This window comes from Coprinopsis cinerea (assembly GCF_000182895.1).
Source record: "Coprinopsis cinerea okayama7#130 chromosome 9 map unlocalized cont3.9, whole genome shotgun sequence".
NCBI classification, from domain to species: domain Eukaryota; kingdom Fungi; phylum Basidiomycota; class Agaricomycetes; order Agaricales; family Psathyrellaceae; genus Coprinopsis; species Coprinopsis cinerea.
In genome coordinates, this window is record NW_003307536.1 from 494,852 (window position 1) to 516,035 (window position 21,184).

Below are 21,184 nucleotides of genomic sequence, written 5' to 3' on the forward strand. Positions count from 1 at the left end.
ATTGAGGATCCCAGACCGCCTTCAGCTGCCCATAGAATTCCAAAACGCGAACTATCATGTATATTCGAAATGCAACTAGTCGTAACAGACCATCGTATACAATCATGAAGAGATAATATGAAACGTTTCAACTCCAACACCAACAGACTCGGGGAATCATCCGCGGACCTAGCATGAAGCGTTTTCTCAATCGTAAATTCACCACCACGAACAACTCCATCCAACCTCCTCCCCAGTTGGCCTACGATGAGGCCGCCCCGCTGGCCCTATTCTGCTACCTTGTTGGCCTTCTCGTCGACCTGCTTCTCCGAAGGACCGGCCATGGGTGCCGTGCCAGTCCCACCTTCTCCGCTCGGGTCAACTTGGACAAGACCATAATCCCAACGCTTGAAGAGAGGCTTCCTGATAATCTTCCAAACTTCACACCAGATGACGAAGACGATGGTCATGCCGATGGCGAGACCCCACTCCCAGCCGATGGGTGCTTGATAGAAGACGCGGTTATTGAACCCGGGGATGTAGATGGCTGAAAGATCGATGAGTGCCGTGCGTAAATAGACGAGAGTGGACTCTACTCACGAAGGACAACGGTGACCATTCCACCGACAACTGAGAGCAACAAGACCTTGTTCTCGTAGAGCTCGAGCCACCAAGCACGGTTGGGATTAAGAGCGAACACCGAACGGTCGACTGTAAACATGATGAGTCCGCGTGCAAAGAACAGAAGCAGAAAGCAACCCACAAGACTTCAATTCGAACGCGAAGAGCAAGATGTCGAAGATGAGGGTAGCGAAGGTGGCAGATCGAGCACGGAAGACAGTGTTGCAAATGGCATCGGAGGAGTGGTTGCATTCGATGCCAAGTTCGCCGCTGTATCTTCCCCAGACAACGATAACGAACTGTGCACGTGGTCAGCCGAAGCTCGTAGTTGCAGCAGCGACGACACTTACAGTCATAAGTGAAAGGGCGCCCATAACAATTCCGTAGGCGAAGCAGTCAATGATGACAGGCCAGGAGAAGACACCGTCCTTCAAGGGGTGAGGTGGCCTCAACATCGAATCCGGAGACGCCTTCTCGGTACCCAAACCAAAAGCAGGGGGTCCAGAGGTGACCATGTTGACCCAAAGAATAGCGATGGGACTGAGCGGGAACACGCTTCGACCCTGTTCATCTTGGAAAGCCAGACCCAAAATCAAGACGACAACTTCGGCAACGTTCACGGCCAACAAGTGGATGATGAACCTCTGGATGTTGGTGAACAGCCTTCGGCCTTCGCTGACTGCGACGCGGATCGAATCAAAGTTGCTAAAAACATGGATTAATTACTTTTTCATCAGATGAAGAGCGGTACAACGCACTCATCGGTCAAGACCAAGTCAGCAGCGTCCTTGGCGACATCGGAACCTGCCATGCCCATGGCGATGCCAACGGGAGCAAGTTTGAGAGCAGGAGAGTCGTTGACACCGTCACCGGACATGGACATGTGCTTGCCACGGCGCTTGCCAGCGTGAATCATACGAACTAGAAAGGGATCTCAGTGAAGAATAGAATGGAAGCGGAGGACCGGCGGCCTACCCTTGGTATCAGGGGCACATCGAGCGATGACAAGCGGGAGTTCAGGCAAAGCGTCAACCTCGGCGTCAGTGAGCTTGTCGAATTCTTGGGCCTTTGGAGTGATCAGCGATAGCCCGACAAATCAGTAACTGTACGACTTACAGTCATGACGGCACTAGGAGGGGAATCAGGCCCGATGATCTCAACAGCCTTTGCGATGGCCCTGGCAGTGGAGATGTGGTCACCAGTCAACATATGGACAACGATACCCGCAGCCTTGCAGGCCCTGACAGCGCCCAGGGTTTCAGGTCGGGGAGGGTCAGAAATACCAGCCAAAGCAAGGAAAGTGAAGCCCTGCTCGGCCGCCTCGCGAGTGAGACCCTCGAGTTCAGCAGCAGGCATAGTACGGTGGGCGAGGCCAATGACGCGGAGACCTTGGGAAGCAAGTTCTTCGTACTTCGCAAGGAAGCTGGCACGCACTTCAGGGGTGAGCGGAGCAGTTTGCGAAGGGTTGGTCTCTGGAGAGGGAATGTACGAAATCGAGGCGTCCAGAATGCGTTCGGCCTAAATGCAGAAATGAGAAATCGATGGATGGCGAGAAAGATGGCAACGTACAGCTCCCTTGATCAGTACAATAGCGTTCTCCTTGGGGTTCTCGCACTCTTTGTCCAGGTAGATGGTGGTCATACGCTTGACATCGCTCGAGAATGGGAATTCGACTTTCAGTTCATAGCGCTTGGACTGAGAAAGCTCTGCCGGGAATTGAACCTTGGCCTTCCCAGCATCTGAGTCGGTGTCAGGGACAGGCTCTCCGAGGGCAGGCCTTCCGGCGGCAGCTTCTTGTTCGAGCGAATCGGGAGCCAGCGTGGAACGACCCAAACCGAGCTTCATTGAAAATACTTGCAGCGCGACTTCCGTAGGGTCACCGGTGGACTTCCATTGGCCCTTCAAATTTTTGCGGACGCTTCAAAGGATTCAGCAACAGAAGGAACGAGAATAAGAGGCGACATACGTGGCGACGTTGCAAAGACTGGCAACCAAGACGGCCTGGCGCACGCCCTCGGGCATAGACGCGCCATCCAGGACACTAGAATCCGTATCCCGCTTGATGATACCGGTGGGGTCCAAGGCGTTATCATTCAACTCGGCGGTGAACTCGGAGTCATGAGGCTTGTCGGCGGCCAACCACAGTTTCTGAACAGACATTTGACCTACGGGAGTGTTTCCGGAAAGGTGCATACACAAATTGTGCATTTAGAAACATGCAAACAAGTAAGCCTATCCATCCCCTGACCATAGAGTATGGTGATACATACCAAGGGTCAATGTGCCGGTTTTGTCGCTGCAAATATCGGTGACACCTCCAAGGTTCTCAAGAGCGTCCAGCTTGCGGACGATGACATGCTCTTTCGCCATCTTCCTAGTACCGACGGCCATGGTGAGGGTAAGAATGGCGACGAGGGATTCGGGAATGATGGCAATGGCGGTGGCGATACCGTACAAGACGACTTCACTGGTGATCTTGAACTTGGCGACAGAGAACACGATGATGATGAGGAGGCAAGCAAACAAGAAGAGGAGGTAGGCGAGCTTGGCAAGCTTGATTTGCAGAGGAGTGCCCGAGCGAAGACCCATGATGTACTTGATCTTCTCGAGAGTGCGGTGGTACCAGGGACGGTGCGCCATCTCCTCGTCAATGCTCTTCTTCTTTCCTTGAATAGCAGCAGCAATCATGCCAATCTGGACGGGTGTTAGGATTGAATCACGATGAAGGGGCACGGGTGACGAACCTGGGTATTCATAGCCGTTCCAACAACAATTCCGACTCCGCGACCTTTGGTGACAATGGTTGAGGCGTAGCAGAGGTTGAGGCGGTCGCCAATCGGAATGTCGAGCTCGTCCTCGTCGTAAGTGTCGACATTCTTTGCAACTGAGCGAGAGCAGGTTATTCGACAGAAGAGAAGACGGGCGACGGCTCGACTTACCAGGTACAGATTCACCAGTGAGGAGCTGCTCCGAGATTTCGAGATTGGAAACCGAGACCAGGCGCAACTGAGAAGTAACGGTCAGGAAAATAACCGCGATGAATAGGAGCTGTACTCACATCGGCAGCCACGACGTCACCAGCCTTGATGGAAACCAGATCGCCGGGAACGACATCTTTTGCTGGAATAGCCACGCTCTCGCCGTTACGGATGACAAAGGCGGTGGGAGATGAAAGCTGCCTCAACGAATCCATGGTCTTCTCAGCGCGATATTCTTGGAAGAAACCGATACTAAAGGCGATTGTGGTAAGCACGCTATTCCGGATAGGACGAGCCAGACTGACGTGGTATTGACAATAATGACCACAGCGATAACGATGCCTTCAACATAATCCTTCACACCAAAGCTAAGAGCCATCGCGGCGACCAAGACGACAGTTAAAGCGTTGGCTAGAAGAACGAGTCAGTATCCGGTCGCCACGGTATAGGACAAACTCACCCAATTGGCCGATGAGGACCTTCCAGATCGAAATACCACCATCGCCCTCGAGGACGTTCTCGCCATAGGTAGCTAACCTGCGAGCTGCTTCATTCCTAGAAAGGCCGTCGGTAAGGGAGGTTCCAAGGTCTTCAGCGAGACGGGCGGGGGTCAAAGTATGTGATTTTGGCGTGACACTGAAGAAGTCGGGATTCTGAGGAGCTACTGTGACAGAAATGGTGGTTTCTGTCCGTCGATTGAGCTCGACGCCAGTTTTTTTGGCCATCGTGTTCGCTGAGGAACGTCGGTCCGCAGGGAACAGAGGGGATGGTTGAGGAGGAAAGGGAGAGCGACAAGCGAGGGAGCTTGCAATGTCGATTGGAGCACATATATGTACGAAATTCTCGCCCCAAATTTTCTGCCGCCATCCAATGAGGGTTTCCACAAGCGCATGTTTGTGCCAAGACAAAGCGGAAGGAGATATGACGGGTGGAGTGTTCAAATCGGGCAGGAGAGCCGATTGAAATGAACCCGCGTGCTTTTTCCTTCAGAGTCAGGCTGAATACCTTGCTAGACAACCTCCCTTCTTTTCATGGATTAAAAGATTCTATGAACAGAGATATGAAAGTTCGTTTGAGTCTTCATGTTAAGTAAGAGTTACTTGCTGAACGTTCTCTAGAGCAACCCAGTTGTCTGCGGAGACCTCATGCGCAATTGCAGGTGCGGTGGCGACGTTGCCGAGACCTTCGGTTCGGGGATGAGGAACGTTGGAATGCACGCTGATTCCAGCCACCACAATGGTGCCACTTAGCCCTCCGACAGAAGTCCTGGTCCATCGTTAGTCGAGTTATGCACCTAGCATCAGTACTCGGAGTGACAGGTGGGCATAGGGTTAAATTCTGGCTTCCCGTCCTCATTCACCCTATGCCCCTGCTTCAAACTTATTGAGCGACTTTTCGTTCTTCGATTTCTTAAGTTTCTGAAAAGTACATACTCAATCACGTTTCACGTAACTCCTCAAGACAAGAGATAATGCCTTGCGTCAAGAAGAACCTCCCGCCATGAAACACCCCGGAGGCAATAACTAGAGTATTACATTTGTGGTCGGACGACCACAAATCCAAGCAAATCCATCAGTGAGCTTCTTATTATGTGGTACTCAATTCTGCGGAATACTAGCGAAATTCTCTTGGAGGTTCTTGGAGGGTGATATCATCCAAGGTTGGCCAGGAAACGTTGGCTAAACCTGTCAAACGAGATGAGTACGAGATGTCATACTAGTACTGGGCTCGATGTCGGAAGACTCTCGCACCTCCAATGCCATGAACCGCTCGTCCTAGTCCTACGGCTACAGCAGGCTCGGTCTGAGATTTCGGATCTACGCGCGAAGCTTAAACTTCAAGACACATGGGTCAAGCGGTTGGAGGCAACGCTGGTAGCAATTCCTCTCCCAGAGTTCCCAGTTGTCCTGGTTTGAACTGACTTTAACCCTCGGGTTATGGTCCTTTGTGGTGACAGTGTAGATCTGCATTTGTATAAGTATACTAGCACTGACTATTTCTACATTAATGTCCCATAATCAACGAGTTTCGAGAGACCCATTACTCGGATGTGACAGGCTCAATCGTGATTCATGGTGACATCCATGCCTTATTGTAACGTGGTATTCAGTTTTATGACAGAAGATCAATGCTACGCCTTTCCTGTACACCTATGTATACTCCGTTAGGCTTATAATACGACGGACTTCGAGCATGAGGCAAAACCGGGCTGGTGCCCTCCAGGCCCCTCCTCCCACAATTGACATCCCTTGGAAGGTCACATGCCATCGTAGCATTCGATTTTATGGCCAATATACGTTCAATTAGCATTCTTCTACCTATATATACACTCGGCCTGCCTTACAATACGACGGACGTTAAGTATTCCTCAAAACGCCTTGTGGTCTTGGGCGCGTCTTAACGCGGCTTGAAATTGATATGGCTTTTCCGCGCGCGTCTTGATGGACTTCAAGTTGCCCCAAGCCACCAAGCGCGGCAAGCCACATCAGACGCGTGCAGGTTTGCCGAAGTAGACGCCCAAAAACATATCCCTCGCTCCGACACTGTGGATGTGGGGAGCATCTGTCTCCGAGCGGGTATCATGGTACTCGGGGTAGGTGTGGGGCATAAGCTTATCTTGGGGGGACCAGGGCAAAAGAGATAACGTTACTTGACCTACTGTTATGTCGGAAAGTTGATCCCTGGCTTCCAACGCACGGCCTGTTGACAGCCGTTTGACAGGCCGTTCGCGAAAATTAAATAGGCGCCCGTCTGTCATTGGCCGTTTCAGGCCGCGTTTCCTACACGTTGGAAGGCCGTTTTTAGGCCGTTTCAACATTTTTGGGGCCATGTTGAAACGGCCAACCGGGAGGCCTTCGTTAAAAGGCGTTTTTCGGCGTTGCCGGCGCCGTCCCAAATTTCCGACATATTAAATAAACTTCTTGTGATAGAATGGGTTCGGCTTGTAGAGGCGACACTGGTTTTAGGCGGGGGTCAAGGTTGACGGTAAAGCAGGTGGGCCCAGGGCATCACAACACTGCCCAACCGAGGGAGGGATGGGTTGGATGGGGTCATTCTTCGGCCCAGTCGTGGTCGAAGATAGTATGTGATTGCTTCGTTCTTTAAATTGTTGAGGACCGACATTGGGGCAAGCGTTCTCGAAATCGATGTGTGGCTGTGTGGGAACTTTCTTCCTTTCTGACCAAATGTCAATGAACAAACTTGTTCTGTGATCCCATTTCAAGGGCCGACGCCTCTTTCTTCCTAACCACAACCATACTGTTTGACACCCTTCTCGTACTGAATTACAGTTGGAGGAGATCCATCGAGAGTTATAACAGAAGACTGGTGCTATGAGGCCTACGACAGAGCCAATGTGAGTGTTTTTCGAGATCTACCCCAATCGCTGAGTGGCATCGCTAACAACGACATACCAGAACCCCGAAGCGAGACCCGGTGGCTCAGGCTGCCCCTGGGGCTGTATCAGCGCCTGTAGGAACAACTCCACGAACAGGGCAGGACATCACCAATGTCGACGACACGACGACCACACTTCGCATCGACATAGCTCGGTTGATGAATTTGGAGGTCGTCCTTTGCGATGCCGACGCCTTCCTCAACTACTATATGCCTAAATGTGACGCGGATACAGCGAAATATGTACTAATTCGCCTGGCCACTGAGAAGAGGCAAGACGGCACCACCGTTCTTGTACCACGCCAAACTTCCACCGTGGCTGCGGACTCCGAGCAAACAGGTGAGGAGAACGCGGTGTCCATTAGTGCAGACGGTGAAGGGTATGAGGAAGGGCCTGAAGACTCTGCCACAGAGGATGAGATGGACGACGAGCAAGAAGCCACATCGATTTTCAGGAAAAAGGCGAGAGTGACCTTGGAGGAAGCCGAATTGGACGACGGCGAAGAGGAGTACCCCGACGAATTCGAGGGAGAGGCGACGGAGAACCCGAAGGACAGAGGAGATACGGGCTGTGTGGAGGATATTTACCCCTACGTCCTCCACGACTTCAAGCACAGGCCGTCAATGGTGAAGAAGACATACCTCGTCAACAAGAAGAAACGAGTTGCCAATTTGCGCAAGGTCGACGAGGACTCGCTCTTCAGCACGCTGACTGGCATTGGAAACGCCGTCCGCGATGCCCTTCGTGCCAGAGGAGTGGTGGTGAATGACTATCACATCTTAATGTGTCCTAACACGACATTGTCATCCGGAATTGGCGGATGTGATCAGAGAATCGACGCCGCCCTCACCAAGAAGAAAGATGTCAAGGGCATAACAGTCTACGACATCATTGTTCCATTTGAATTCAAGGTGGACTGCAAGAACAGCATCATATTTGAGGTATGTGACTCTCTGGCTCTCAAGTGATCATGTGCGCTGACCTTGTGACCATAGAACCGGAGACAAGTGGTCTCGCACGTCAATCATACGATGAATGACGACCCTCGACGGCTGTTTATGTATGCGGTGAGTGCCTCAATTTCGGCCCTTGGACACCTTTGGTCTTCGAAGCTCATGTATAACCTTGGTCCAGATCTCTATTGAAGATGACCTTGTGTCCGTTTGGTACTTTTCTCGGTCGCATTCGGCCAAAGCCGCCTGTTTCAGCATGGTTGAGGTACGCACTTTTCCAAATCTCGACACTTAATATGTCCTGACTTCGCTTGCGGCTTCAGCGACCCGATATCCTAATCAAGGTTTTTATCTCGCTTTTTTGCGCGACGGATCAACAGCTCGGCTTCGACCCATATGTCACCCTGGTTGAAGACCACAGATTTGTTTACGAACTCCCGCCCAACGAGTATCGCTGCAAGTCTCTCTTCTATCAAACCATCGAATCCATCATCAACCCGCGCGCCCTGCGCCTTCGTGGACGATCAACTCGAGTTTGGAAGGTCGAGCAGGTACAATCGAAGAAGGACCACACCCGTGTTGCTGGGACGGGGGAGATGATATTGAAGGACGTCTCGCTGAGCTCTGATACGGCAACGGAGTTTGACATTCAGAACATGATGTTCAATGATATGGACAAGTTTGCAAGTGATCCGAACTGGCGCAAGCGCGATATCTTGAAGGACTGCACACCGGAGCAATTGGAGGAACTGGCAGGTGTCTTGGAAGGCCGTCGCTTCAGAGAGTTGTTCTCGTGTGTCAAGGAGCACCATATAGGCAGCTCAGGTCTTCTCGTCATTCCCTATTCTTGGAGGGTTCCCTCAGTCTTTATGAGGCCAGAAAAGCTAAGCCAACCGTGCAATAACGTTCGCACCTATGCGGCGGTCGACTCGTCATCGAAGCCTGATGAGGTACTGCTGAGTGGGGATTCGAGCCAAGTGAAGGACTCGATACCGGAGGAAGAGATGATACCTACGCAGGCATTGGTTCCTCGAAGACAGTGTCGGCTTGTATTCCACCATGTTTATACACCCTTGCTCAATATCCGAACTATGGGCGATGCTATGGATATTTTAAAAGGGTGCGTGTTAGGTATGTTATATTCCTCTGAATTTCCTGTGCAAGACAGTTCATTTATCCTCCAACACCAGCTCTCCGCGTCATGTTCTGTGCAGGATGGGTCCACCGTGATCTCAGTCCTGGCAACATCCTCGCTGCCCGCACTTCCTTCAATGGTCCATGGCAAGTCAAGCTCTCTGACCTCGAATACGCGAAAAGGTTTCCGTCAGATTATTCGCCCAGTGCGACACCCAAAACAGTGAGTCAGCCAACATCGTCATACAACCGGCCTCCTGTAGGCTGTAACTGAACGCTGTGCACCACAATTTGACAGGCTTCTCACCACTTTATACCGTACGAAGTTGCAACGAAGAAATTGTTGACTTTTGAGTCTGACAACGAAGACACTATTCTAGGCTCAGAGACGGAGGATTTGCCAGCAGCCAACGACAAATGTATGGCTGAAACTGGCGACTCATTTCCTCATACCTTTCAGCACGACCTGGAGTCCATATGGTGGATTTTTGTCTGGTTGTCGACTGTACGAGTAGACCAACGCCTTCCCAGGGAGAAATTTGTAGAAGCTGTTTTCCCACCAAAGCTGCGGTTCGAATCCCTGCCACACCATGGTCGCTGGGGCCTGTTGACTGCGGAACGCAGCCTTTTGAAAGACACTCTCCTTATGAAGAGCCTTCCACAAGCACTCTCCGCAACCAATTTCATCACTGCCCTGGACCATCTCAAGAAGCATCTCAAACTGGAGTACAAACGGCGCAACGGCCGAGGAAAGCAGCGAAACCCAGCAAGTTATTCTTGGATTATCAACGGCCCTTTCAGAGGATTTTTCCGTACCATCGAGCGATCGCGAAGGGATTGGGAGAACATCCAGCTAATTGAGGACCCTAAGCCGACACGGAAGATTGCGAAAGTGAAGGAGTCCTCCGAAAATCCTGACGCACCCCCCAATCCGCTCACGGGCCACAAGCGCAAGCTCCACCAGGCAGTTCGATTTACTAAGCTTTTCGGCGGTGACAGTGGGGACCATAGGGTCGTCGCACCTCTTCCTTCACGCGCGAGAGGAAGAAAGGCGCCTTCAGGACCGTTGCTGCAGACATCGGCAGAGATCAAGGTACATACCGGTGCGAGAAAGGATGTCGGCGACGGGGACGAAGCAAAGCAGGGACGGTTGAAGAGAGCCCGCCATTGACTCGGACCACGGTCAGGATGTATATCATCTTTCGAAGCACGTGGATCGATGGCACCATCTCGCTGTATAGTACGGCGGTTTCGGTTAAGGAATGGCAGTGTCACATAGATAGATAACTTGAACTTAACAGTTTACTTCTGGGTTAGTCGGCACAGACTAAGTCATGCCGCATGCGCGACACCGATGTTTTCTTTCCAGTATACAGCCAGTGTATTAATCCTCACAGCCTTGAGTGCCAAGTAAATTACAATATACAGTTGGATCTACAGTCATTGTCAGTCAACTTGAAGGCATGAAGTCGTGGTGGCCAGTCTACCCTCCAGGCGCCACGAGACCGAAGATCAGGCGCAGAGCATTTATAGAGATGAGACAAGGAATTCTTAAGACAAAGAGAACAGCTCATTTGCCAATATCGGTAAACTTCCCCGTGTCTGGCCCTATTTTCGATGGTTTCGCGGAAAGCCACCTGTCGCTTCTGGAGTCAGGCCGCGAATCCCGATTGAGTCGGAGCTTTGGACGCGATCGCGTGACGTGGGAACTTTGACCGAATGGGTTATCCCATCACTGGCAGGTCCGCGTTACCTCTTGTCTTTGTACCACGACCATCGTTTTATTCAAGAAGTCAATATCTGATTTTCACCGCTCAGTCTCGACCTCAAACATGGGATATGAACTCATTACCTGCCACGCTGAAGAATTCATTCAAAGCCACCTACCAAAGGACGGCTTGAGCAATTTCGACGCAATTATGGCAGAACTGCGGGAACAAAAGGTCCTGGAGATTCGGCCCCTCACCCAGCCCAAAACAGCTGCACCTCGCAGCACTCATACGTTCAAAGCCTTTAAAGGCCTCTTCCGACCTGGTCACGTCAAACCAACTCGCGTCCTGAAGGCGCTGCAGGCAACATGGAATAGCGTGCGCAAGGCGATGGGGAGGATCGCTGAGGCAAACAGCAACGATCACTCATTCCGCAGTGTCGATGGGGAAGGTGCCGCCATCGACACCTGCCTGACTGCAAACATGGATACACCCCTGCGGTCGACCGACGTTGTGATTCCATTCCGCGTGACCACTGGGATCGGAGATAATGACCAGGTGCGGAACGTTTGTTTGCGTCCGTCTACTCCAGCTAACCACTTGGTGACCTCTTAGAACATTCCCGATCCCCTCCCAGATTTCCTGAGTGTGATAAACGAAGACGCTCGCCGGAGCCACCTATACGCAGTAAGTACGCCGACGTCGATTCGTTCCCGACCTAATTAGTTTCTCTATCGATTAGATCACCATCGAAGATTCCCATATGTCGCTCTGGTATCTTTCACGGTCTCTGTGCACCAAGTCTACTCCGTTCAGCATTCTCGAGGTATGTGTCCCAATCGCACTGCCTCGAATACCATCATAATAACAATCGACACCCAGAACACCAATCTCGTCGTACAAACCTTTATATCCTTGATGGCAGCCACGGATGAGGAACTCGGTTATGATCCCTTGGTCACGCTACTCCCGGACTTTACCTACGTCTATGAACTGCCGCCAGATGAGGGCAGGAAAGGCTCCCTCTACTATCAGACCGTCGGGCTCGTTTCCGAGTTCCACTCGGATGATCCTGTCGGACGCAGCGCGCGGGTTTGGAAGGTGAAGCAGGTGGCCTCCCCCACTGATCTGAAACGCGTTCCCGGGACTTCCGACAGGATCCTCAAGGACGTGTCCCTCGATGCACGAATGAAACCCGAGGTGGATACTCAGCGACAGCTCTTCGCTGATATCGCCGCATTCGGGAAGCGTGTTGGCTGGCGTTCTGCGGACGTTCTGAAGGACATGCGAGAGGAAGATATGGATACGCTCGCGGATGCCTTGAACGGGGAGAACTTCAAGAGATATTTCTCGTGCATCATCGCCAGTCACGTCGGCAAGGGCTACTCTTCCCAAGCTTACGCCCAAGGCCCGCCCGAAAGTTGCAGTGACGACCCCAGGCCGACCTTCGTACCAAAGCGTCGGTGCTTCTACCTTTATGAATTCATTTGCACGCCCCTCTACGACATCCGTACACTTGGAGAAGCAATCGACATTCTTAAACAGTGTCTCACAGGTGAGTTACGGTATGTTATCCATGTCGCACAGTCCTCTGACCGCTTTACCAGCAATGCGACTCATGTACTGCGCTGGGTGGATCCACCGAGACATCAGTGTGGGGAATATCCTCGCCATTCGGTCTGGCCCAGAAGCGCCTTGGGAAATGAAGTTATCCGACCTTGAATTCGCCAGAAAATTCCAGGACCCAGAGATTCCGAAGGGAGAGGAGCCAATCGTAAGTGATTCCGTCTACCCGAGCCGCCCGGCATGAGCTTACCGGTTACTTTGTCCAAAGGGGACGCCATTTTTCATGGCCTGCGAGTTGCAAACTGGAATGCCCTTTACTCCCGGTGATGATCCCTCGGCAGAAACCGACCACGACAGCGAGCCCGAACTCTCCCCAGAAGATTTTGAACCATTCCCACCAATCCTGCACAACCCCCAGCATGATCTCGAATCAATATGGTGGATCGTCCTCTGGCTCGTCACCGCCAGAACTCGCGCTAGCTCCTCCCGTAAATGGAGCGATATTTTCTTCAAGAACAGCAAGGCACCCGTCTATGGCAGGACGCGTGCAATGCTCCTGTCCAGCCTAGAGCCTCTCGACTTTGGCCCCGTCTTTCCGAAGGATCTTCCATCGGGTTTGTACGCGAAGCCATTAAGTTTCATCCGGTGCCTTGACGTTACAAGGCTTGATATCTGGCGCTCATACAAGTTGCGATTCAAAGCCAAAGCTCAAGAAGACCCTGGTAGCTATTCGTGGATGATGGGCAAGGGCGCCTCGAAGTTCTTCCGTGCTGTGGAAAGATCTCGGCAGGCGTGGGCTTCTATTCCACTGATCGTCGTAACAGAGCGTGAGGATAACCGGAAGGTGGTCGGCGAGCCGGTGCAGGTACCTTCGTCACCCAAGAAACGAAAGGCGGAGGATGAAGTGGTCGTCCCGACCGACGCTAGTAATCGGCTAGTGCCAACACCAGCGAATCACGAGCATGAAGAAAAGCCCCAGCGACCTCGAAAGCGGCTGCGAGTCGCAGCCGTTGATTCCACTGCTCAGGCTGAGCGCTCACGACCTGTAACGAGGTCGATGACCAGGGAGCAGCGCAATGCTGGCCCAACGACGAGGTCCATGACGCGCCGCCTTCAACAACCTGCTTCAACGCGCTCCCGACAGACGAGGTCTTCGGTTACCCGAACTCATCGATAACGCTCTATCAATACACCTCTTTGACTGATAGATACATGATTAGTGTCATCCCATTCCATCTTCATATGAACAGCTTTATCCATCGATGATTGTGTGTAAATCTCCTATATTCTCTCGACTGTCCAATTGAATAAGTTCCCTGAACCCACTATGCCTCGCATTTCCAGGCGTCTCAAATTGGAGCTGGTACTCATTGTGTCGCAAGCATTCAACAACGGACCTTTCCCTGTTCGGTGATCACCAATTTCAAAACCTATCGACTTCGTTGGATATCGTGGATTCGTTTCTATCGTCGCCTTCAAATCTCTTTACTGGGATATCCATGGTCACTACTACCCAGCGTTAGCTGGAAGGGGAGGGTTAGCTGGCAGCTGCTACTAGTAATAGATGTCGTTGAAAGTCTATTCAATGGTCCACGAACAGACGACTAATTTACCCATCCCCGTTCTTATCGATGGTGCATGTTCCTATTCATTTGCACCAAGCGAATTACTTAGCTGTCGTAGAGAGTTTGGTGCCTGATGCACAGATATGGGCAGCGAGGAACGGTGGATTGGACGGCAGCGATGACAGAACTCCCCATGCGCTCTCCACTGGGTGTCCAATAGGACTCGCTGAGGAGCCGACACACCAACCTTAGACTAGCTATAGGTGACGCCTCGCCACCAAGTTGCAATTGTCGCGGGAAGTTTATACCTTGTTGCTGATCTTACAGATTCTCTAATCAACTTTTAAGTTTACCCGCAGTACAGCAGTACCAATTCCCTTCGCATCGGCACTCAAGTTACTTAAGATTTCCGAGACAAGAGTCGGCGAGCAAGATATCATATATCCTACCGAAAAGCGATCACGTATTGATACACAACGAAAATATCGACAACAATGAGGTATCTTTCGATATACGGGGACAAATATGTGCAGTTCGAAGGGGTAAGGTGAATGAACTATTATCTGAACAGGGAGTAAGAAATAAACTAGGATATTGGTTTGCGTATGAAGTACAAATGGAGCAGAGGATAGCAATGAAAGCTCTAACGGCATGTGAGGATGGGTAGTCCAGTTGCTTGACGAAGTGGAAGAGGTATAGGTCGATTTGTCTCAGCGTAAAGGAGGACAAACGGAGTATCTTAGGCAACATTTACCGATGGTCGAAAAATTGGGGTCCAACAGCTGTAGCCGCCCGAGGTTTGATGGAAAGGTTGAATGGACGACCCAGCGTGTTAGAGTCATCGGAAGAACAGGATGTAGCCAATGGAGGTATTGCTGGCAGTTTCAGCGAGGCAAGGGGTGGAGGTAGTTGAAACGCGGATGAAGGTGCTCTATCCATACTCATAGTCGTGTAACGATCGAGGTGCTGGCGTTCTAGAGGCGGCTTCTGAAGGACCCAGTTACGAGGAGACGATGAGCACGAAGCTGTTGGAGGATATCGGAGGGACTGAGGGGGAGGGAGCCCGCGACCGCTGCTAAGGTCGCGATGTCTCACGTATAAGCTGGTGCTACCGAGCCTCTCAGAAACTGTCAGGTCTGGCTCAATCGTGGGGCCGAGGGATGGAGTAGGCGGACAAGGAGAGGCGGGCCGACTGACGAGCATCGGGTTGGTGTCAGTCGGTTCCTCTTTAATGTTCACGACAACAGTTTGCACCTTGTGGTTGTTATGCGAGTCCTGCTACGCGGAGCTCACCGTGAGGAAGGGTTCACTGGGAACAGGTCCGGCGATCACTTACTGGTGGCCTTCGCTGTCTGCCTGCGGCATCTAGGGTGGTCAAACTCGACCCTGAGTGATACTCAAAAGGTAGATTAGCCGGGCAACAATTCCAGGTAATTCAAGACGACAGTTACCTCTGTTTGCACGGGGCCTGCAGCCTTGGAAGCTTGCGAACGCCGTTCTTCTATTTCAACCTCTAGAAGACGAACATCATCAGAATAGAAACAACACCGCCATAGATCGCACATACCTCGACACGTCTTGAAGCCGTGGGCAGCGCGGTTACAGACTCGACAGGTAATGGCCTCGCATATGCCAACGTTACGACAACGAAACAAAGGGTCTTGATCCATGGGGATAGTGATCTGACATTTCCAGAGGCAACGAGGACATTGTTCAAATCGGCTGATCTGTTTGAACCTCTGGCTCTCGATGAGGCGGTCGTAACGTCCAACAGGTTCATGAGGGAGGATCTTGGACAGTACCGATACACTGAAGGGATGTGGGCAGTAGGGCGCTAGGCAAATGACGCCCGGATCTTGGGTGTCGACTTGAACCAACACCTCCCTGAAGACGCAGGAATGACAAAACAAGTGACCGGCCGGACAACCTGCCGTTGCGTCCTGGAAATAGGGTTCATATGTTAGATTGCCGTCATGAATAATGACGGGGTCGAACGTACCGGGAAGTGCTTGGTGAGGCATGCCTCGCAGACAATGAACTTCGTGTCGTTCTCCACGGAGCGCACAGGCTCTGAGGTTCGACGAAGCTTGAAGCCCCCTCCGGGACCCGAAATAGCATCCTCCAATGTTTCCGCAAATTCCGACCAGCTTCGTTTGCTGTTTCTTCTCGAATGTGACTTGGAGTTGCTCGGCTGCTTCGTTAAATGGTCCAGGGTGCACCTGATCAGTTGTTCCTCTCCTTTACACGTGGTGTAGTGCAGGCGGGCGATATCGAAAACGTAGGCGGCATCGAGGGACGGGTGCTTCATGAGGACTGCCTTCACGGCTCGGAACAGCGACGCGGAATGCTGGGGGGACGATGAGGTCGGTGTTGTCGATGAAGCTCTAGTTCCACCTGAGGGTATCGGCGGTCCCTTGGCGCCGACCATGGTTTCTGCGCTGGCTGAGCTGAACGATGCATGGCGTCGCAAGGGAAGAGGTCGAACAGGGCGGTCAACTCTTGAGCTTGATCGTGGACGAAGTTGTCTGCTGGGTTTATGGTTGCTGTACTGTGTCTGCGGTGTGTTCGAGAGAGAAGAGGGGGAGCGACGGAGCACGTCGTACGCGTCTTTACCAGGATCCACTGTTCGACGGAGCATAAAGGATTCAAGAGCAGGGGCAAAGGGACCGGGTCGTCTTGTATAACGGACCCTGGAGAATTTTGGCCTGGACCCACAAGTCGACGGAAAAAGGGTTTTCAGGCCCCAATCAACGGTCCTTTATACAGGGCTGGTGTGATGAGCTTTGCTGTAACAGACAGGCGCTAACTAGCCACGCTGGCAACGAGTCGGGATGGTGGGTGGTTGAAATGAATGGTGAACTGACCTATTTATACCTGTTGCCCATTGAAAAAGCCGCTAGGTCACATCGAGATTCCAGATGGGAATCGGCAACTTAACTTGCCAGCTCAGCGGGGCATGGTTCGAGGTGAGCGATGAAGTTACGGCATTCAAAATGTTTGAGGCCAATATTGCCGGCGGAGCTTGTGTCACCCCAACCTCCGGCCCTTCACCTCAGAACGGACGTCCTCAGTCAATGGTTTTCTGCATTTCAGTGTCGGCGGAGACTACAACATCCCCAGAGGCACTCATCAAACCAGCTGAAATGGCCGTTGTAGGGAGGGGCGCGTTAATGAGAGGTTACGTTAGGCTGTCCCTCGTTTTCCGCCGGCAATTTAGGGTTCATGGCATACATATCTGGGTTATGCCAAGCACATTCGCACCGTTCTTGCCGACTTGACCCCTATTGGATATACCCCGCACCGGGGACTTGCCCGGACGCTGCTTGACAGTAATAGTCATTCCCGCCTCCCTTGCCCGCGTCTCGCTCGGGCTACTCCAGGCGCTCTCTCCGCATCTCATAACCGTCGATTAGTGCTCCCACATCCGAGGGCGTGCAGAGACTTTTGGTTTCAAGCGTTACAGCCAACTTGAACAATAACCCTCGAGGTAACCCCCCGCCTCAGTCTTGGACGGAGTTGGCAGGCTATCGCGTTGGATGTAAATGTCCAAGTGGATATTCGGGTAGAATTTGTATGGGCTGAAGGACCAGGCTCTCGCAGCCACGTTTCCGCTTAAAGCTTCAATTCAATAGCACAAGTGCAGGTTGCCTCGTGTCCATTGGGCGCTTATCGATAAGCAACCTGACAGGGTTCTGCGTGCGATTTTCTCGATTGCGGATTCTCTCATGTTCCCTTCCCTTCTTAACGAAACATCTCACTAATACCAGGTCCACGACTCTTCTCTCTCGCTCCGAATTTCTAACCGTTCTATGAAACCGTCCGAAAGAAACATGGCGACCGACTCGAGCGAACCGATCAGTGGAGCCGGACCAGCAAGCAATGTGGTGGCACAAAAGGTGACCGAGTTCTACTGGGATGCGGTTATCATCAGGGTGAGTCTGGGGACCATCCTCCTCGATCTTTCTAAGGAGCATTACTGATGCGTGCAACAGGTTGAAGATGGGCTGTTCTGCGTCCCGCGATACGGACTTGTCAACGCATCGGCGGTGTTCTCAGATATGCTCTCACTCCCGTCTGGTCAAGATGGGCCGGCGCCAGTTGAAGGAACAGACCCCGCCCATCCCATTGTACTCGAAGGATACAAGAAGGACGAGTTTAAATGTCTCCTCAGACTCCTCTATCCCAGGTAACGGTTTGCTTCAAAAGTCTGCTTTGCTGTTATGTTGAAACCATGTTCGCTCTAGCGCGGAGGACATAATCTCCGAGACATCTGTCCGCTTGACCCTAAGCAAAGACCAATGGATCAGTGTCCTCAAACTTTCGACGATCTGGGGTATGAACAAAGTAAGTCGCCCAAGTCGTAACCCATGATCTGAGCTGAAAGACTTCGGAGATTCGTAGCCATGCAACTCACCGGTTGTCGACAGAGATTACTCTGAGCCCCACTGAGAAGATAGCATTGGCCAGGGCTCACAGGGTTTCCAAATGGCTCGAGGAGGGAATTACAGCGTTGACGACATCCACCGATCCGATTAAGCTGATGGATATGGTTGAAGCCGTCGGGTGGAAGACCGCTGCGCAGATCCTTTCAATACGGGACCACATTGCAAATGCTAAACCTGGACAAAATGGAGGGACCTTGGAATTTAGAAGAGACAACATCATATGTTACTCCTGCGAAGGGGAGGTTTCCTGGGCGGCACCCAACTGCACAAGCTGTCGTAGAGAGTTGAGCGACCAGGCCAAGCTCAAGTACTCATCCACTGCTACCCAGCAAAACGGTGTATACCTAGACATATATGCAAACAAGGTCCAATGCGAGTTCTGCAATAGCTTGCCCTTTCGAAATCAACATCTAGCCTGCCAAAACTGCGATTGGGGAGGTTACGGGCATAAAAACACTTGGATACGAGTAAAACCCGGCCCTGATGTGGATGGTATGATCAAGGAGATGTTTGGTGACGAGATTGAGGAGTACAAGGACCACATGTAGAAGTGAGTAGCGTTCATATTTACTTTACATTCCCATCGTGTAGTCGTTCTGAACGTCTCGACAGCATTGTACCAGCGTTGCCTATCGTGCTTCGTTTCAGTGGCCTCTCGTTCAAAGCCGACTCCAGCTTATTCATCAAAGCAAAATCTATCTCCTGTGTAGCTCGGTTACGACGGGCTTTCAGACATGTTCGCAACGGCCCCTGTCAGAATGATAATCGTAAAATCGATATGCATCTTATGGTGAATTGAGCACTGACATTATTCTTCCGAGGTAAGCTATAAAACGGGAGCGTGCGAGCAAAAATAGACAGAGACGTAGCTGTTGCCCTTCGTTTCGAAGCATTGGTTTCCGATTACTATCCCTCCATCTGTCGATGATCTTATCAACGAATTCAGTCGCTGTCGTCTCTCGCGTCCTTCTTATCATCAAATAAGCGGAGGTCGTAGACCACTTGCCGAGGTATATAAACACGACATTTTGAAAACAGGTATCGCCTAATAGCTGCAGAAATGGCGTCCCCTTCTCCACAGGTCCCACCACCCCAATCAGGGTCTGTTCCTACCGCCCAACAAAGGGCCAACTTCAGTTATATGGCCCTCAGCTCTCTCGTTCTCGTGAGCTGGGAAATCATTTTACACTTACCTCAGGACTTCAAGTACCTCCGGACTCACGGATGGTGGAAGCGGCCCATCCTCTGGGCATATTTCTTACAGCGTTACGGTGCCTTCATCGTCAACATGGCGCAAGTCAATATCCGACTCGGTAATCCGCCGAATTGCTACGACTATGGGAAGCTTTCGCTTACCTTTGGCGGCGCGGTTGTATTGCCGTCGGACAAGATAGGCTCGTTCTCTCGAGAGCCGTGACGAAGCGTGAAGCCAAGTAAACCTAATCAGGTTTCCTTGGTGTTGCCTGGGGCCAGCTTGCTGGCCGGAACGCCCAGATGACCACCGAGCCGGAGCAACCGTGGCTGGATGGCCAAGCGTAGGCGCTGGTGGTGGGCGGGAGCGGTGGGACGCGAAAACGAGAGAGGAACGAGTGGAGAGGATGAGGACTCTCGAGAACGACGAGAAGATGAGAGATGGTAATCTCTCATCGGCACGAGAAGGACGAGGCTGTTTGGTCTGACCTTTCAGGCCAAACAGGGTGCGCCGCCTCCGGATCACTCAGCCTCATCTTGTCCACGGATGTTGTGCTTGCACAACATCCACCCATTTCGCTTATTTATCTCTACCGTGTGTACGTAGCCGAGATTTCTGGTGGGAGAATAGTACCACTGACCAATATCTTCAGCCTGGCTATCTGGAATAAGAGGCCATCTGTGAAATACACACTCATCGTCCTTTGGGTCGTGTGCTTGGGAGCCTCCCTCACTGCGCCTTTCTCACAGGATGCTGGAAACCTTCCTGGAGGAGGTTGCACAGTTCTCCGAAGCGAGAAATGGGCACCGTAAGTCCACTCCCTGCATTATTTCAATCAAAGTTTAATAAAGATCCAACAGAACCTCCTTCATCGGAAACGCCGTTTTCGACACCTTCGTGTTGACGGTTTACAAACTAGGTACCAGCATCATGATCGCCTTCAGTCTCCGATGCGGCGTCTCTGACATTCCCGCTTTTTACGCAGCTGCCAATCGCCACCAGTACAAGAATTTCCGATCGCCCATACAGACCACATTGCTTCGAGACGGTGTTCTCTATTTCGCTGTGGTCGTTATCATCGGGATTGTCGACATCTTCTTCTTGACGACCGCAAAGAATCCCGTCGTTTCATCGACTGTCATCCCGCTTCACATAGCACTCACTTCCGTCATGACAACGCGATTGGTTAACAATATTGTCCACGTCGTTCGCGAGGGAACAATGCCCGAGTTCCTCTCGCAAACGCGAAACGGCAGTGTCGGTTCAACGTTCAAGGGCTCTGGAGCAACTCCCACCGCAACTTCCACCTCGACTAGGACGGTCATCTTCATTGGAAGCGACGTTGGAACTGACTACTTCAATAAAGCCACGAGTGAAAACTACAACGATGACGCATTGAAACATTCACTCTCGACCCATAAAGGCGTATTCCAACCTGGCCAAGCGTTTTCAACGCCTTTGCAGCTGAGGGTGACAACAGAGGTTGAATCTAAGGTCTGAACTGTTAATTATGGGTATATAATGACTCACTATGTACTTTAATACCCATCCTAGCAGGTCTAGGTGAATTGGTGGTTTCAGAGCAGTAGTTCTGAATCCGGAAATGCAATGGCAGGTCTTGGGCGCTTATCGGAGCGTGGCCCGC

The 21,184-nt window shown here is 51.7% G+C and overlaps 7 protein-coding genes across 7 annotated transcripts; 4 read left to right on the forward strand and 3 right to left on the reverse strand.

Moving 5' to 3' along the window:
• Positions 1–266: 266 nt before the first annotated feature.
• On the reverse strand, positions 267–4,303 carry CC1G_07450 (calcium-transporting ATPase 3; the record flags this gene model as incomplete). The annotated part of the gene is made up of 15 exons (XM_001832027.1): positions 267–526; positions 580–690; positions 743–899; positions 951–1,305; positions 1,359–1,521; positions 1,576–1,666; positions 1,717–2,118; positions 2,170–2,518; positions 2,567–2,765; positions 2,871–3,294; positions 3,345–3,484; positions 3,540–3,606; positions 3,659–3,830; positions 3,884–3,989; positions 4,039–4,303. 15 exons carry the CDS (start codon positions 4,301–4,303, stop codon positions 267–269), a joined length of 3,261 nt encoding a protein of 1,086 aa, XP_001832079.1.
• A 1,760-nt stretch (positions 4,304–6,063) lies between these two features.
• On the reverse strand, positions 6,064–6,408 carry CC1G_15134 (hypothetical protein; the record flags this gene model as incomplete). Its single annotated transcript, XM_002910451.1, has 1 exon — positions 6,064–6,408. The coding sequence occupies one exon, from the start codon at positions 6,406–6,408 to the stop codon at positions 6,064–6,066; it is 345 nt and encodes a 114-aa protein (XP_002910497.1).
• A 502-nt stretch (positions 6,409–6,910) lies between these two features.
• Positions 6,911–10,233, forward strand: CC1G_07452 (other/FunK1 protein kinase; the record flags this gene model as incomplete). The annotated part of the gene is made up of 7 exons (XM_001832029.1): positions 6,911–6,933; positions 6,995–7,916; positions 7,971–8,042; positions 8,110–8,193; positions 8,252–9,048; positions 9,093–9,285; positions 9,361–10,233. 7 exons carry the CDS (start codon positions 6,911–6,913, stop codon positions 10,231–10,233), a joined length of 2,964 nt encoding a protein of 987 aa, XP_001832081.1.
• A 661-nt stretch (positions 10,234–10,894) lies between these two features.
• On the forward strand, positions 10,895–13,514 carry CC1G_07453 (other/FunK1 protein kinase; the record flags this gene model as incomplete). Its single annotated transcript, XM_001832030.1, has 6 exons — positions 10,895–11,329; positions 11,387–11,458; positions 11,514–11,597; positions 11,654–12,326; positions 12,379–12,545; positions 12,606–13,514. The coding sequence occupies 6 exons, from the start codon at positions 10,895–10,897 to the stop codon at positions 13,512–13,514; spliced, it is 2,340 nt and encodes a 779-aa protein (XP_001832082.1).
• Positions 13,515–14,652: 1,138 nt separating this feature from the next.
• Positions 14,653–16,540, reverse strand: CC1G_15135 (hypothetical protein; the record flags this gene model as incomplete). The annotated part of the gene is made up of 5 exons (XM_002910452.1): positions 14,653–15,180; positions 15,239–15,298; positions 15,354–15,415; positions 15,470–15,842; positions 15,902–16,540. The coding sequence occupies 5 exons, from the start codon at positions 16,538–16,540 to the stop codon at positions 14,653–14,655; spliced, it is 1,662 nt and encodes a 553-aa protein (XP_002910498.1).
• Positions 16,541–17,732: 1,192 nt separating this feature from the next.
• CC1G_07456 (hypothetical protein) lies at positions 17,733–18,895 on the forward strand (the record flags this gene model as incomplete). The annotated part of the gene is made up of 4 exons (XM_001832033.2): positions 17,733–17,834; positions 17,895–18,088; positions 18,147–18,246; positions 18,296–18,895. The coding sequence occupies 4 exons, from the start codon at positions 17,733–17,735 to the stop codon at positions 18,893–18,895; spliced, it is 996 nt and encodes a 331-aa protein (XP_001832085.2).
• Positions 18,896–19,407: 512 nt separating this feature from the next.
• Positions 19,408–21,039, forward strand: CC1G_07457 (hypothetical protein; the record flags this gene model as incomplete). The annotated part of the gene is made up of 4 exons (XM_001832034.2): positions 19,408–19,660; positions 20,044–20,137; positions 20,192–20,347; positions 20,400–21,039. The coding sequence occupies 4 exons, from the start codon at positions 19,408–19,410 to the stop codon at positions 21,037–21,039; spliced, it is 1,143 nt and encodes a 380-aa protein (XP_001832086.2).
• Between the last annotated feature and the right edge of the window lie 145 nt (positions 21,040–21,184).